We start from the raw sequence: 16,475 nt of genomic DNA on the forward strand, positions 1-16,475 counted from the left end.
GTATCCTGGAGCTATTTCTCATAAAGTCGTCTCCCTGGCCGGCTCCTGGTGAAGAAGCTGCGTTTCTCTTTGCGCAAACCGATCTTGAGGTCGAAGTTGATGGAGGCTGAGCAAGACACGTGATGTGTCTATCGATAAGCAAGCTCACACGAACGACCAGACAAGACACAAGACAACAGACAAGACAAGACAAGACAAAGATACTAGATGCAGGATAAAGATACAGGATACAGGATGCAGGATGCAAGGACAACGAGAACAATGGCTGAGGAGGATAATAACTCGGCTGATGCTAGGAGAAATGTTGGAGACGCCGTGAGGAGGAAGACGGCCGTTGGTCTAGGGCTTCTACGCGCTGGCATCTCCTTTGATCTCCCTTTAAAAGGCGCGTTGTTGTCCTCTTGAAGGGAGATACGTCCAAGATACAATGAACCGGATATCAACTCCTTCTCCGTCTCCTTTGTGCTCTTCCGGATACTCTTCAGCTGGCTCTCAGAAAGGGATAAGGATGACATACAAGACTCTAGCGAGAGTCCAAAGGACATCGTCTCACAACCTCCAGCGCTTACCCTGACACTTCCCTCGTAGTAGCTGTATAGCAGGGTCAAGAGTACGGCGGTGGAGTAGCCCATCCTTGCCCTACGCGCCGTTCCAGCGAGTAAATGGGTTCTAACCAAGATACGTATAGATGGACAACCATCCATGTCAGATCGACTCTCCAGCTACTTCCAACTCAGACCTATAGAGAGCACTTGGGTGAGAATTGCTGCGTATTCACCTTGGGTGAGACTTCATGCCTGCTATAAAAATAGGGCAGAGCAAGTCCGGTTTCTGCCGCGCCCCACGTCCCCGCCAAAATATAATAAATATCCAACGCTCGCATTCTTGGTTTCTATCAACGCCAACAATTGCTTCGTATCGACCTCATCTAAGATACATAAACTACATTCACTCATCTTCTCATCCTATTCACAGACTATCTCCACAACCATCCACCATGGCTCGCAAATTCTTCGTTGGCGGAAACTTCAAGATGTACCCCTCCCCCGCCTCAAGCAGAGATACCCCCCAACGAAACCACGATATATAGACATGAATCAGCAGCTAATCGAATCACACAGGAACGGAACATCTCAATCGATTTCCCAGATCATCTCAAACCTCAACAGCGCTAAGCTCGACGCAAACACCGAAGTCGTCATCTCCCCTCCAGCCATCTACCTCCTGCTCGCCCGCAACCAAGCAGACGCCAAAATCAGTGTTGCCGCCCAGAACGTCTTCGACAAGCCAAACGGTGCCTTTACCGGCGAGCTTAGCGTTGACCAGTTGAAGGATTCTAAAATCGACTGGACTTTGACCGGACACAGTGAGAGAAGGGTTATCCTCAAGGAGGACGATGACGTAGGATTTTCTTCTCCTGCAAAACAACTAAGATGTATACGGCAGGACTAGTGCTAAAATTTGGCTGTTTGTGGATATAGTTCGTTGCACGCAAGACCAAGGCTGCCATTGAGGGTGGGTTGAACGTGATTGTCTGCATTGGAGAGTCTCTCGAGGTATGGCCTAGAACCACAAATGGCTGCATGACTCCAGCTAACTTTCGTGAAGGAGCGAGAGAGCAACAAGACCGTCGAAGTCGTTACCAGACAATTGAAGGCTATTGCCGAAAAGGTGTCTGAGCAGCAATGGTCCAAGATTGTCATTGCCTATGAACCCATCTGGTAGGTCCCTGATGCTATTGCTAATATCGAGTTATAACTAACGCCAATATAATCTCTAGGGCAATCGGAACCGGAAAGGTCGCTACCACTGAACAAGCACAGGAGGTCCACGCTTCCATCCGCAAGTGGCTTTCCGAAACCGTCTCCCCTGCCGTCTCCGAGGCCACCCGTATCATCTACGGAGGCAGCGTCAACGAGAAGAACTGCAACGAGCTTGCCAAGCAACAAGATGTTGACGGATTCTTGGTTGGAGGTGCCAGTTTGAAGCCTGCTTGTAAGTCACCGATGAACCCTTCCATTAGAAGAGAACTAGCTAATGATCGAAATAGTCGTCGACATCATCAATGCTCGTCTGTAAACAAATTTAAAGAGAACAACAAATGGCCATGATCCAGCTAATAAATAGCAGCTCTCATCCATGGCCTCTGCTTTGGGGAAACACGCGGTGTGATCCTGTATAGATGTACCCGCAATATTAAAATAAGCCCAATTAAAAGCATATCTAATGTATCTGTTGTCAATGGCCCCATCCCAAGACCGGTAGGCGAACTGGCATCATTCCAGCACATCAGACGAAAATAAAAATAAAGATATAAAGAACCAAAAATTATTGTATGGATATATGGAGATCGTTTAAATCATGACGAGTATAATACAGACACACCCACGCCGGTCCAGCCGTAGCCTTTGGGTGAAGATCCGGCCGAGCATGACATCGACGGAGTATGTGCAGATGTAGGGCCCAGTGCCACTCCAGCACTGACTAATAGATCCTTAATACGGCCTTCCCAAAGAAGTCGAACGTTTAGCGACTGGTCGACGCGAAGCTTGACAACCGACTCTGAAGATAAAGGAGACAGCGAGGATGACGTCGAGGATGAGGACGGGCTTGAGTCTGAAGCATCTAAGGGAGGTAAAAGGCCCAACTTCCTCTTCGCCCAGGCCAAGTCATCAACGCTCCCGTCGGGGTTATAGCGATGAAGATCGACCTTCTTCCTATTTCTCCAAAGTTCACAGCCGGCAACCATTTCGCTTTCCCAGCTATATACGTTGAATCCGAACCGGGAGCTGAGAGCCAGGTTCGGGGAGGCGAGAAGGGAATATGTAGTTGAGAGGGAGCCGGTAAGGGGAGTTAATGTCAATGTCAATGTATACGGGAATGTTGAAATTGGAGAAGGGATCTGGCTGACACCGGTACTACTAGTAATGGGCGAGGAGGCTGAATTTAGACGTGCATCATATGCAGCGGGTAATGTAGTGAACCGCACGCCGGTCGAGAGGCCAATGACGCTTGAAGTGGGTGAATAGTAAGCCTCTCCGCCAGCAGAGAGGAGTGCTACAGACTGCAAACACGGGGCTTTTTTCCTTGGAACATCATTGGTGCTGGTACTTTCGCCCTCGGTCTTCCTTGGATCAGGGCCGAAGTTCCATAACCCCCTGAAGCCAAATAGGGAATTGTCTGTGCTAAATAAGAACTCGGTACTATATTTTCCGGTATCGTGAAACAATTGCGTTAATAGTGACGCCTGTGGTGGTGCCGATTTAGATGTATTAGTTGCTTGACTGGACCATAATGCGACTGAGAGCTTGGTAGTCGGTGAAGGACGATGAAGGAAAAGGGCCGTGAGTGTCGTTGGAGGCGGCAGATGGAACGTGGCATGGAGTAGGGTTGCCTTTCTCTTTCTCTCAAGTGTCCCGGCCTGCTCTGATGCGTTTGATAGGATCTGTTCTGCGCTATCTGGAATGCCTCCTAAAGTCCATTCTAAGCCTGGGTCCAGGGGCACGGCTGGCGGATATATCTGTCTATATCCCAGTACAAGGTTTCGTAGAGAAATTAGGGCGCTTCGACTCGGCGTCTTGTCTAGAGGTATTGTGCTGAATAGATATGATACGGAGCCATCTATGAGTCCAACTGTTCCGAGGGTATAGGAGGTCGCAAACTGTGGGGTAGAAAGGGAAGACAGGTGAACACGAAGTCGCTCTGGAGTCGAAAAGTCAAGAAGAGCTAGATATTAATCGGCCATGGTCAGCTATTTTGCTCTTCAAGTTATATTTATCGACTATCAGTCCCCGAGGGCAAAGCACCTTTCGCCGTGTCTGTCAGGGTAGAGTATGAGTTATCACGATTCCATCCCGAGGCGTCCGAGAAGGCGAGCTGGATGTAGTCCATAAAATCGAGCATCGTATGAGGCCGCCAGCTGCGTTCCGGGGGAGACAAGGACCAATTGCCCGTACCGTGGACGCGTTGTCCGTGAAGCTGTCTGTTGTATATTTACTGATCGCATTTCGCATCGAAGTTGAGGATGTGTTTGCCATGTTTGCATCTACCTCCGTACTTCTTGACTTCAACTTCTCAACATCTCGACTTCCACTACACAGAAAACAGCTATTCCCACCGACTGGCTCTATATATCCGCTATATGTGGTCTCTTCTGTACGAATATCTCTACCGTGACGTTTTAAAGACCCTTATATTCTATGGGTGGGATAGGTAAAGATGCTTCCTTTTCTATCAGGGTACTAGAAGGGAAAGGTCTCGTTCCTCATGGTATCTCAGATTCTCAAATCGAAGTGAAATCTTTATGACGCATGGCAGATTCTCTGTGTTGGGTACGGCTCGTTCTTATGGTAGTTCCCATTGGACACTAGGTACCTAGTAGGTACCTAAGGTACATTTGACATCTAGCTATCTGGTTCTTACAAGGCTGCATCATCTCTCCCCGCGATTAGATACATACTGCGGCTTTCTCCCTCAACCCATATTAACCAGAACATTAATCTATTAAGGAATATCATACCTACGTGTTTAGGGGTTCTTCCACCATGTCTAATGCACTAGCAAAGGCTTCTCGGCTAAAACCTGAAATTCGACTGGCGCAAGCAGTCTCACAGTTTACTGCTGACCTCTCGAGCGATCAGAAAGCTGTCCTTCAGAAACTTCAGAATGCTCCCCCAGATACCAGCGACATTATGCGTCTTACAGCCGAGTTTGACCATTGCGCAGCAAGAAGGGGAACTGGCGGACGTTGCTTTGGAACGAGAATGACCAATTTCCTCCATGGCGTTCAGGTATTCGCCCCCATTGGGGACGTCATGGTAGGCGGCTCCCAGAATCTCATTGCCTGTGGTGTCTGGGCGATAGTACGACTATCATTGCTTGTTAGTGTTTCTTACTCATCCTTACTGCGTGGACCTGAATATCAATCCTTTGGTAGTCGATCGTGAATTTCTCAGTGTATCTTGAGAGAATATCTGGTCTCCTCATGAAGGCTAGCCTCTCTACTCCCGTTTACCGGACTATCGCCTCACTCTATGCCAGATCTCATAGATTGCAGTCACATGTCACCGAATACCTTGTTATGGTAGTTCGTCTTTGTCATATGCTGTTCCGGTTTACCCAAAAGTCGACTATTGGGAAGCTTGCGACGAGTCTTGATGATTCCGAGTTAAAAGCATCCGAATCAGACCTCCATTTCTGGGCAAGTATGATCAAAGAGGAGGCAAGTATCATACAGGCTGAAAAGGCCGAAGGGGAAGCTAAAGAAAATACCAAGTTCAGAGCTCTGTTGAGTAAAGGTTCCAGGGCTGCATCGCTTGAGGAAAAAATAAGAAAAAGACTACGAATCCTCGAGTTTTGCTCTACTTACGATTACGAGACACCATGGAAGCAGATTCGAAAGATCGGCAATGCAACTATTTTCAAAGAAACGGTCGACTACAAGGACTGGCGAGATAAATCAACTTCCAGTACGCTTCTGTATACAAGCAAACTAGGCTCTGGAAAATCCGTGTTACTAGCCAATATTGTCGACGACCTGAATCTTTTCATTCAGAATAAAGATATCCCAGTGACTTATTTTTTCTGCCGTCATGACATTCCTGAAAGTTTGGAAACTAAGACAATCATCCAGTCCCTCGTTCGACAATTGCTACGCCCCATCGCAGATCTTGAAATGGTGGGCGATTCTTTCGTTGATACAACGTCGCCTCCAGATTTTGAGCACTTGTTAAAAATGCTTCGCCGCAACCTTCCAACTACATACAAAGCGTATTTCGTCCTAGATGGGCTGGATGAATGTGACACTATGGAAAGAGAGACGCTGATTATACAGCTCCGACGGCTCCAAGCCGCATTTACAATTCTTCTTTGTGTTTCGTTCAGACTAGAGCCTGATAATGTTTTGAAATTGAGTGCATACGAGTTTACTATCCCAACGCGCACCTCAATTCCAGAAGACAACCCCGATATCCAGGATTTTATACAAAAAGAACTGGAGAACCGCCTCAAGTCGAAAAAGCTAATAATAGGAGATCCTAATCTAATTTTGGAAATCCAGGATGCTCTCCTCCGTGGGGCTCAAGGGATGTTTCTCTGGGTGGCTCTCCAAATCATGTCATTGTGCAGCATGAGAACAGACGATGCTATACGTCAAGCCCTGGTGGATCTTCCCAAAACCCTTTCGGAAACATTCGCTCGCATTCTAGCGAGGTCGGAAGTGGTAGATCAACCGTACCAGAGGCGGATCCTAGAGCTCATCACTGTGGCTCATCGTCCGTTGTACGTTGAGGAGCTTCAAGAAGCACTGAGCGTAGATCCAGGCAATACGACCTGGAACATGGCGAGCTTTATCAATGACATATACTCTACCCTAACATGTTGCGGGAGTCTCGTTGTGGTCGGTGAAGAAGAATTTACAGTGCAACTTGTGCATCACAGCTTCAAGCAATTCCTCCTAGCCGGGCCCGAGGTCTCTACAAGCGTCAGGTTCACAGTAGCTGATGCAAACCAGACAATGGCAAATGTCATTGTCACCTACCTCAACTACGGCACTTTTGACCACCAGTTGTCCACTCTTGCGGCCCCGGAAATCAAAATAATGGCTGGATCAATACCAGGCAATATCATTCGTTCGACCCTGGAATCCTCAAGCAGAGTTCAGGATTTTGCACTAATGCTTTTGAAGTCCAAGCGAATGCCCGACTGTGACGTTGGAGAAAGCCTCGTGGCAGCATGCAAGTCTTCTAATACCCGTTCCTTTGGCCCATTTCACCTTTATTCATATGCAAGGCTATACTGGCAGCAGCACATATTAGGAATTTCGGAGCCAGGCCCAGTCATCAAAAACTTACTACCCCATTTACTCAAAACGTTGAAAAAAGTTACAAATTTAAAAGAGGTAGGTAGCAAGACGATTTTGTCACAAGCAATATGGCAAGGTCATCTTGCTTTGATCATTCTGCTGCTCACGACTATCAAGACCAACGACGAAAGATGCGGCTATGAATTACCGTCCCAGTGGGATGAAGCGAACGTATACGAGGCTCTAGTTAGATATGTGTTGCAGCCAGCAGGCGGATCAGAGCCGACATCTGTTTTGAGAAATCAAACGCTACTCTCATGGGCAGCAGAGAATGGACATGAGACTTTGGTCAAATTGTTACTTGTAACTGGCAAAGTCAATATTGAGTCGAAAGACTTGAACGGGCAAACACCGCTATCTTTGGCAGCAATGAATGGACACGAGGTCGCGGTTAGAGTGTTGCTTACCACGGACAGGGTCGACGTTGCCTCGACAGATACACAGGGTCGAACACCTCTAATATATGCAGCCAAAAACGGGCATGCGGGTACAGCTAAATTGTTGCTTGCAACGGGCGAAGCCAATATTATATGGGAAGATAAATTCGGAAAAACGGCACTAACTATGGCAACGGATGAAAGCCACGAAGCTATGGTAGACATGCTAACTAAAAGAATAATACATTATCACGTCTCTGTGGAGGTCCGAGAATCAAGTCCGGGAGCCTGGTAGCGGTTGGTGTATAAGAATTCAAGGTTCAGCAGCAAATCCTAAATGAAAAATATGGCGCTTCTGAGTGTAGCTCCATCTCATATCCGCGGATGGCCATTTAGTATACGTTCGTTCGTCCATCGTGAAGGTAGGAAGGACAACTTATACTACTACTTTTATATATGGAAGACGGAGCCTTTTGATAAAGCCACGTGATCATTACTAAGCATAACTAACCCGGACTAGCGCCATCTCTTATCAACGTTTTTCCGGTTCCGAGATCAAACGCAAAAAAAAAGCGATAGCAGCAACCGCGATAGAGATAATTAACAGCTCGAGGCGGTAGATATATCTATACAATCCCCAGCTGCACTGTCCAGAGGCGGGCAGAGAGAACCGAGAAACGCAATTAGTGTCAATACCCCTTGAATAGATCCATCATGCCTATCTCAAAAAGGGCCAGAGTGGTCCACGAATCCAGGACCCTCAAGAAATCGCACAAAGAGCAGACTCGTCGGCTGTACGCCAATGTGCAGGCTGCAGTCACCGAATATGACCATCTCTTCGTATTCGCCGTTGACAACATGCGAAATACGTACCTGAAGGATGTACGCGCAGAGTTTGCCGATAGTCGGTTAGTATTAGCCCTAGCCTCTTGCAACGAGTAAGGTAGATGCTAATTGTCTGCATGTAGACTCTTCTTCGGTAAGACCAAGGTCATGGCAATCGCGCTGGGAATGACCCCTGAAACTGCCTACGCGCCAAATCTCAACCGCCTCACACCTTACCTCACCGGCGCAGTTGGATTGTTATTCACATCTCGCGACCCTCAATCGGTCCTCGACTACTTTGAATCGTTCCATCCGCTTGACTTTGCTCGTGCAGGGAACGTGACACCTCGCTCTTTCACGATACCCAGCGGCGTGGTATATTCACGAGCAGGCGAGATACCCACTGAAGATGATGAGCCAATCAGCCACACGGTCGAGCCTACTCTGCGGAAGTTGAACGTTCCAACGAGGTTGGTGAAGGGAAAAGTCACGCTGGAAATGGAGGGAGACGGGTATCAGGTCTGTAAGGCCGGTGAAGAGTTGGACTCTAGGCAATCGACGCTTCTGAAGATGTTTGGTGTTGCGGTTGCGGAATTCAAGGTGGAGATGAAGGCCCGTTGGGTGAAGGAGAGTGGAGAGATTGTGGTTTTAGAAAAGCAGGAAACAATGGAAGTCGACCCGTGAGGGAGAGTCAAAGTGCAGTTTTGGCTATATTTTATCCTGCTCTCTAACTTTCCCCCCCTCGTTCGATGAGATGATGACCAGTTGAAACTCGTGGGCATTTTGGAAGGAGTTCTGGCGATCGGTGTTTTACTCATGGTACTGACGCGGCTATTTTCTTTTTTCTTTTTTATGGAATCCCATGGTTTCAATTCTTGTATACCATGATGAAACGGAAAAGCAGTCTATCTTTATATATTACTGGGATTATACAAGTTCACATCGTGTAGATAGATAATACATCGCTAATAAGCCAAAAAAAGAAAGAATTAACTATTACGGACCCATGTTACCTGTCTTTGCAATGATCAATGCGAGAATGTTCAGTGATACTAAACAGCCTTACCCGATCTTACCTAAAAACAGATACCTTTCCTTCGAATATAAACGTACAATTTCACCACTGGTGCCATAACGTACATACTTACCCCCTCTCTCCGGCAACAAACCCCTTGAATCGAAAGGAAGAAAGAAAGAACGCAGCAAGGTAAATGCAAACAAGAAGATGGATAGAGGAAAAGGTATGATAATAAGACATCACTTCGAGAATTTGGTAGCGTAAAGCCCGTACGAGTGGGAGAATCGAATGGGCGAAAAAGTATGAGGGTATCCATGAAAAATTCGGGGGGCTTAACGTTGGTTACGGGTCGTTATAAGGCGAAAAAATATGTTACCTCAGCTGTTGTAGGCTTTGTTGGAGTATGCTTCGTTGAAAATGACGGTGCGGATGTTCATCTTCTAAGCACCAATGATCTTACCCTTGAGGCTATGAAAGGATGAGATAAATCGAAAAGTCGAGGCAACCCACCAACAAACCGTTTTGTTGAATCTTTTAGGATAAGCCATATTAGTACCTTCGCTTCGTCCGGGGGTCGTCGTAGGCGTCTCCTTCGTGGTGTCTCTTCCTTGAATGGTCGTCATCGCGACGGCTGTATCTGTCCCGATCACGGTCACGGTCTCGAGGTCTATCGCGGTCACGGTCACCTCGGCCGCCTCTGTCTCTGTCTCTGTCACGATCACGGTCACGATTACCATCCCTGTCTCGCTCTCTGTTGTCCCGATCTCCGTATGCTCTAGGTCTGACGGGTTCGCGGTTGCTGCCAGTCACACCTCGATCACCTCGATCGCCGGACCTGTCGTATCTGGAGCCACCACGGTTTCTATCCTCAAAACGCCTATCACCATGGCCCATGTCGCCATTCTGCTGACCATACCCACCACCACGACTTCCTCCAGGGCCGAGGGGAGCGTTTGGCGGAGGCTGACCCATTGCACCATTGGGCGGGCCTCCAAATCCGCCGCGCCCACCTTGGAAACCAATTCCTCCACGGCCACCAAACGGCCGATCTCCTCCTCTAAATCCGCCACGGAAGCCTCCTCCCCTTGGTCCTCCACGGAAACCGCCTTGGAAACCACCAGGACCGGATGGAGGTCCGTATCCACCGGGGCCAAGGGGCCTCGAGGGCATAGCCTTGGTGTATCCGCGCCCACCAAGCCCACCACCAAACCGGCGGGGTTTCCATCCCTTGACTGTGCGTCCACGCTCAACATCGACAAGGGCTCGTCGATCCTTGATGCGGATTCCATCTGTTTCTTTGTAGGCGGCTGTAGGTGTGAAGCAATAGCGTTCAATAGCATTAGTCATGTAGTCCATTACCTTGCCATAGCTATATTCATATCTTGAGTTGGGAGGAGAAGGGGGATGGTAGGGGGAGAACAAAATGTTCAGGATTCAGTACCCTTCATATCCTTTTCACGCTCGTACACTATGAAAGCATATCCTCTGTGTGGTTTCTTTGGATTGGGATTCTTCGTATCCTTGACTATTCGGATCTACCAGAGAAAGGTTAGCCAGGTACGTCAAGTATAATAATAAAGAAAAGGACCTACCCTCTCAACCGGGCCAAATCGGCCAAATTCTCGTTCCAGATCTGCCTCCTTTACCTCGTAGCTAAGCCTGGACACGAAGAGCGTCCTGAAAGGGTCACCACGGATTTGCTGGTCTTCAGCAGGGTTATCTATAACCGAGATGTTAGTAAAACGCCATATATAAGGGGAAGATAGAGCTCGATATATTATGTGTACACAGAATGCACTCACACTCTGTAAGTCCAGCAGCCAGACGCTTCTCAGCCTGCTCCCGCTTCTCCAGCTTTTGCCTATCCTTGCGTTGCAGCCAACTCTCAGTCGGCGTATATGGAACCTCCTCGCCATATTTCTTCAGCTCATCGAGAAAACCGGCGACACCGGATATCGTACTCGGCTTGACATCGTCGGGCGCTCTGTTGATGGGCTGCAGGTAGCGCAGCGGAGGTCGCGGCGCGAAAAGCGCGAGGAGGTTTGGAGGGAGCTTGTCAGTCATGGCTCTCGCAGGTAAATAGCATAGATGAGAGCGTCAGTAGAGCATCCAGCAGCCCAAAAGACAGAGACGACAGCTACGCGCGCAGTCTGTCGATGGTTGGATCTCTTTTCTCGTCGCTGGCAGTTCAAATGTTGCCCGTTTCGAAAAACTCACGCCCAGTCAGCGACGCTGGCCAATCACGCGACTTTGCAGGCTAGAGAGCAGCCAAAAATTGCAGCTGGCGAACAACTTTCCACCTCTTCGCGATTCTCAAGCAGCAAGATAAACGGGGGAGGAAGACGCAAACATGTCTGTCAAAGGGATTATCTCACTGGCCTCCAGCCGAGTAAGTGGCTTCTTCACTCGTTACCCGTCAATTCGTGCTAATTTGGGGTCTTACAGAACGGCGTCGGAGCATTCATCTTACAGTGCAAGCGACTCGACTTTCACTACTGCGACTGGGCAGGCAGTTCCAAGGGCATGAAGTGAGCCTTCTTCTGTTCATTTGAAGCTACATGATCTCAAGCTAATACGTGACAACCAGCTCCTTCATCCGCGAATTGCTTCCCGAGTTCGCTAGACGGAACCCCCAAGTCGAAATCCGCATCTCTCCCCGTCCACACAAACACCCCGTTATCAAGGGCCACTATATCAACGGCCGCGAGAAGGCAATCTGCGTACGAAATCTTGAAGTACACGAAGTTCTCCAGAAAGCAAACCTGCTGAGGGAAGCCAGCGGAGAAAAGCTACGACGCACAACGAAGCCTGTTCTCAGTACGAACGAGAGTGTCAGAGGTATCTGGTCTCCTTACCACGGAGACATGAAGAAGATATAATGTGGCAGCCTGATCCGTTGCTGCGGTGGTGCAAGGCCGAGAAGAATGTACTATTATTATGGCATGGCGTGTCTGGTTTCCTCGAGTGACTTTTTGCTATTTGGAGGTATATTGCATTATACTCAGGAGTTGTATATGATTACTAGGGATATATTCTTACATATGAGACCTCCATCCCAATCCAGCTATTTATCTGGCAAGGTTATACGTAATCTTTTGGTCCTCGGACACGGCTAAAGGGAGAACCTTGACGTTTTTAATTAACACCTCATGTAGACATATATTTGTGGACCGCTAATACAATAAAATGTGATAAAATGCACCTGAAACCATGGGATGCTGGGTATTGGAAGAATGATGTCCCCTATGCACATTCCACCAGACGCCGGAAAAATCGATATAGTGCCTGCCCAACCCCGGAGACGTAAAAAAGAAAAAGACGGTTGGGTCAAGTGAAGAGAAAATGACGCCAATATGGAGGAGTGAAAGTGGGCTAAAGATATATTTGAAACATTGCCTTTGGCTGGCTCACGGATTTCCCGCAGTCAGCCACCACGCATTTCGCAAAGGGCTTCGTTTTTATATCGGGCGGTTGGTCTATTTTCTTCCCCCGAGAAGAAACGGCTCTGTTTTTGGTACATGTACCGCAATAAACCTGTAACGAATTAGTGCAAGTCAACAAAGCATAGAGTATAGTCCACTAACATGTCCGCATGCCCTTGAAACCCATATCTGCCTTTGTATCTCATCTCCTGTGCCCAACTCGTGCTCACAGTTAGGACAGATAACTTCGTCCTCCTCCTGAGCCGTCCTAGTAAACCCTTCCGGGGCAGCTGGAGGTGGTTCATAAGTAGGTTCCGCCTGGGGAGTAAGACGCCCATTAAATCCTGTTGTACTGTAGTCAAGGTGTATCGGCACATCGTTGTCCAGGTCTATCGTCAAGTCTACCCCATTTTGCGGCGGAGTTACATCCCACAAAGACGTCTGGTGCGTCTGTGCTCGTCGGAAAAGCCGTAGATTCCTTGTGCGGAGGGCAATCTCATGTCGAAATATTTCTTCCTGGTTAAGCGCCGACGGCTGCCCAGGCCGGTTCATGCCTCTCAGCAGGTTCATGAGGTTGGAGCCTCCAATGAAAAACGGCGTACGCTGCGGTTGATTCGGTGCATGGCGATGCCTGGAGGATGCTTGCGGTGCGCCTGCTCTTACTGACGAGCCCAGAAACTGTACCTCTGGACTTGTTGCCTGTTGCTCCTGGCTTGAAGGCGGACTGTCGGCTTCCAGGTCCACGACTTCAGACATTATGTCCCGTCCAAACCGAGGACCTCGCGATGCTCTGTTCGTTCTCGATTCATCTCGCCTCCCCGGCGTCCGCACCGACCGTCCCGTCCGTAAACTTGGGTCTGAGTCTTGTGTTAAATCGATGACATCCTCTCGCTGTAGGCTCTGGTACGCAGAGGGCGGCGACGGGACTCCGGTCGACATTATGGGCCTGCGGAAATCGTATCCGTCGCCAGGAAATCTCATCTGCGGGAGCGAGGGAAGGGGTGGTAGGCGGGGACGGGAATTGTTGAAGGAATTTGAGCTGCCTGCTGAGTTTGAAGCCTCCGCATTCCGACCCCAGGCCGGCTGACTTTGGCTGTCGGAGTGAGATCCAGATATCTCCCGGTGAGAGCGCTATACAGAAATATAGTTAGTTGCCGTCATTTCTTACATTGATGTCAGAAAAGGATAGTGTCTATGATCCAAGAGGGAGACCCCACTACTAGACGCCGGAGCTGACCTTTCTTGACGGATGGGAGGTTATAGTCTGCGGGTTTGAGTCCCCATTCATGGTAGGAGGCCGATAGCGAGTGGTAGTATGCTGGTTCGGTGGTGTAGGAGTTGAGAGATGGGGAGGAAGTTGGATGATGGTGGTGGTAAACTTCGAGAGAAACAGTAAAGACTTTCGGCGTTTGTAAGAGCGAAACCACCCACAGAACGCCCGCCTCCTGGCCAAAGGTAATGGGAAGGGAGACAGATAGATTGTCTGTGTGTGTAGGATAACTGCGCCTGTGTAAGATATGGTGCTGGTCATGCAGATGTTGCAGATGAAACAGTGTGTGGCCGTGACAAGCTACAGTGTCCAGGGCTACTCTTGGACCAGAACATAGGATGCTCCTGAGGAAGAGAAAGAGAACTTGCTGTCATTTCAGTAAAAAGGGAGAGATGCTTCTAGTTAGTAAGATGGGTTCTATGATCTCTCTCACTCTATTCACGCAGACAAGAGGCCAGCTTTGTCAAGAGGGTAAAGGCTGTAATGTATATATACATGGCATACACGGTTCGTATGTGGCAGCAATAGGGGGCCAGGGATAAGTAATACTACATAACTGCCATGGATATGAGGATAGGATCAAGAGCCAATGAATATGAGAATAAATAAGATGGAAAAAGAGTGAATGATGGAGGATGCAGAAATATTTCTATATCTTTTTGATGATGACATAAGCTTGAGTCTCTACAGCATCCATGGATGGCTTTTATTCTTAGATACGTTGGAGACAGTGAGATTGGATGAGAACAGTAGGTATATCGAGGGTTGGAGTTTGATACATCCTGCCTACCGGAAGCATACGGGTATAGTTGACCATATCAATTCACCATGTAGAGTACAGAAACCAAGCGAAAAAAAGAAAATATATTCCCGTTACATTAAAATCACTGAGCAGCAACTGGTACAATAACGCCTTCTCCGTTAAGCGCCAAAATGCTCTGAGCAGAAGGCCCCCAAGCAACAGCAGTGGCAGGCACCGCACTTCTTAATGGTTCCGTCCAGGACTTTGATGCCTTAGAGTACTGCTGCACCGTCAGCCCGTTCGGTCCACCTGTGAGCAGGAACTGTCCTGTGTAATCCCAGCTGATTGAGTCGACTCGGTTCCCGGTCTCCAACACCTTCACGACTGCCGATTTACGGAGATCCCAGACTGATATATCCGAAGATTCGTTTGTCACGGCGGCAAGCCAGGTGCCGTTTTCAGAGAAGTATAGCGTTTTGATAGGGCCAGACATGTTAAACGTAGCCGCGCTGGTACCAGTCTTCACATCGAAGATTTTGATCTGACCGTCAGCTCCACCAGCCGCGATCAGATGGCCATCAGGGTGGAATTTAACACATGTCAGGGCTGTATAACAATTAGCAAGCGCTCTTTATCAAGGGTTAAATGGTGTGTACGTACCTGAATCAGTGAATATTTGGGCGACGACAGCGGAGTTGGAAATGTCATATATAGTGTAGCTCTTGTCGATACCGGCGGAGGCAACTATATCACCAGTTGGATGCACGGCCAGAGCTGCTGCTGCGCCAGCATGAACGCTGAAACTGGCAATCTCAGATTCGTTCTCAAAGACCTTGACGGCACCAGCAGAAGTTGCGATGACAGCCTTGTCCCCAACCCACGCAGCGTCCGTTATCGCACCGCTGCCTCCTTTGAGAGAGGCTACAACTCGTTTCTCGGATAGTGAGTATACACCGGCAACACCATCCACGCCGCCTACCAATGCTAGGTTTCCAGACGCATTTACGCATATAGAATGCCCGCCGGGATAAAGTGGCTCAGATGGGCTAGAGGGTCGGAATTCTTGAATAGCATCACCGGTGGCCCAATCCTCGGGGATAGGACGTTTGCGTCGAGTTTTCGAAAGTCTGCAAAAAGGAAGACCGTTAGTTAACATATCGTGTAAGATCCGTGGAGCAAGGTAATGCTTACTTCTCTTGGGTTTCTTCGATTCTTGAAACAACACTCTCTGGAAGGCCTGCGCTATCCACTTGCATAGCATCTCCCGCTGCGGGAGTACGACTCGCTCCCACCGAAACCTTTGAGAGCGCATCCCGGGCTTCGTCTCTCTCCTTTCGTAGCCTGGCAATGACGCGAACCGCAGCGTCGTGCTGATAGAGTGCTGTGCTAAGCTCTTGCCGCGTCTGTGCAAGTGTCTGTCTGAGCGTATATGTTTCCAGGGCGAGTGCATCCCATTCTTCCTGGAAAACACCAAGTAACGAGGGAATTGAGGTAAGGGTTGGTGGTCGGGGTCGGGCGATGCGAGCAGATTTCAATTCGATGAGATCCTCCACGGTATGCTCCTCGCCCGTCACAGGCTCCTTTCCATGCTCTGATATGTATTCCTCAACGAGCCGCTTCTCGAAAACGTTCCCTATTCAAGGATAAGTATACATTGTATGGCAACTTGCGGAGCATTGCTTACCACTCTTGCGCGACACAACAGGCACCTGAGGGGCCTCACCAGAAACTAAATCGCCAAAGGTCAGTTAATTTCTAAGTACGGCATGGAGTATAGATCCTCTTACTAGCACACAGCATGATTCGCGAGTTTGTTTAAGGGCGTCTTTGAAGCTTCGTCACGAAATCGTTGGACTTTGGTATGAATTTCCGATTTCCATTGCTAGCTCGGACGTTTGTATTTCCGCTCCGGGCCATCTCTTCGAATGCTCCAAAAAGGCCGACAAGAGAGGATGCATT

General features: G+C 48.7%; 5 protein-coding genes across 5 annotated transcripts; 3 read left to right on the forward strand and 2 right to left on the reverse strand.

Annotated features, from left to right (window-relative positions):
• Positions 1-997: 997 nt before the first annotated feature.
• GIQ15_02716 (triosephosphate isomerase) lies at positions 998-2,079 on the forward strand (the record flags this gene model as incomplete). The annotated part of the gene is made up of 6 exons (XM_033550133.1): positions 998-1,035; positions 1,122-1,401; positions 1,482-1,556; positions 1,609-1,721; positions 1,781-1,995; positions 2,051-2,079. The coding sequence occupies 6 exons, from the start codon at positions 998-1,000 to the stop codon at positions 2,077-2,079; spliced, it is 750 nt and encodes a 249-aa protein (XP_033407294.1).
• Positions 2,080-4,544: 2,465 nt separating this feature from the next.
• GIQ15_02717 (uncharacterized protein) lies at positions 4,545-8,748 on the forward strand (the record flags this gene model as incomplete). Its single annotated transcript, XM_033550134.1, has 5 exons — positions 4,545-4,862; positions 4,937-7,456; positions 7,760-7,785; positions 7,995-8,147; positions 8,208-8,748. 5 exons carry the CDS (start codon positions 4,545-4,547, stop codon positions 8,746-8,748), a joined length of 3,558 nt encoding a protein of 1,185 aa, XP_033407295.1.
• A 1,140-nt stretch (positions 8,749-9,888) lies between these two features.
• Positions 9,889-11,146, reverse strand: GIQ15_02718 (U1 small nuclear ribonucleoprotein; the record flags this gene model as incomplete). The annotated part of the gene is made up of 5 exons (XM_033550135.1): positions 9,889-9,917; positions 9,967-10,389; positions 10,524-10,617; positions 10,675-10,802; positions 10,885-11,146. The coding sequence occupies 5 exons, from the start codon at positions 11,144-11,146 to the stop codon at positions 9,889-9,891; spliced, it is 936 nt and encodes a 311-aa protein (XP_033407296.1).
• A 286-nt stretch (positions 11,147-11,432) lies between these two features.
• GIQ15_02719 (uncharacterized protein) lies at positions 11,433-11,961 on the forward strand (the record flags this gene model as incomplete). Its single annotated transcript, XM_033550136.1, has 3 exons — positions 11,433-11,471; positions 11,528-11,610; positions 11,670-11,961. 3 exons carry the CDS (start codon positions 11,433-11,435, stop codon positions 11,959-11,961), a joined length of 414 nt encoding a protein of 137 aa, XP_033407297.1.
• Positions 11,962-12,506: 545 nt separating this feature from the next.
• Positions 12,507-16,316, reverse strand: GIQ15_02720 (cell cycle control protein; the record flags this gene model as incomplete). The annotated part of the gene is made up of 8 exons (XM_033550137.1): positions 12,507-12,616; positions 12,735-13,635; positions 13,722-14,010; positions 14,663-15,122; positions 15,177-15,643; positions 15,708-16,149; positions 16,201-16,245; positions 16,304-16,316. 8 exons carry the CDS (start codon positions 16,314-16,316, stop codon positions 12,507-12,509), a joined length of 2,727 nt encoding a protein of 908 aa, XP_033407298.1.
• Positions 16,317-16,475: the final 159 nt, after the last annotated feature.

Source organism: Arthroderma uncinatum (genome assembly GCF_011692745.1).
Source record: "Arthroderma uncinatum strain CBS 119779 chromosome Unknown scaffold2, whole genome shotgun sequence".
Lineage (NCBI taxonomy): Eukaryota > Fungi > Ascomycota > Eurotiomycetes > Onygenales > Arthrodermataceae > Arthroderma > Arthroderma uncinatum.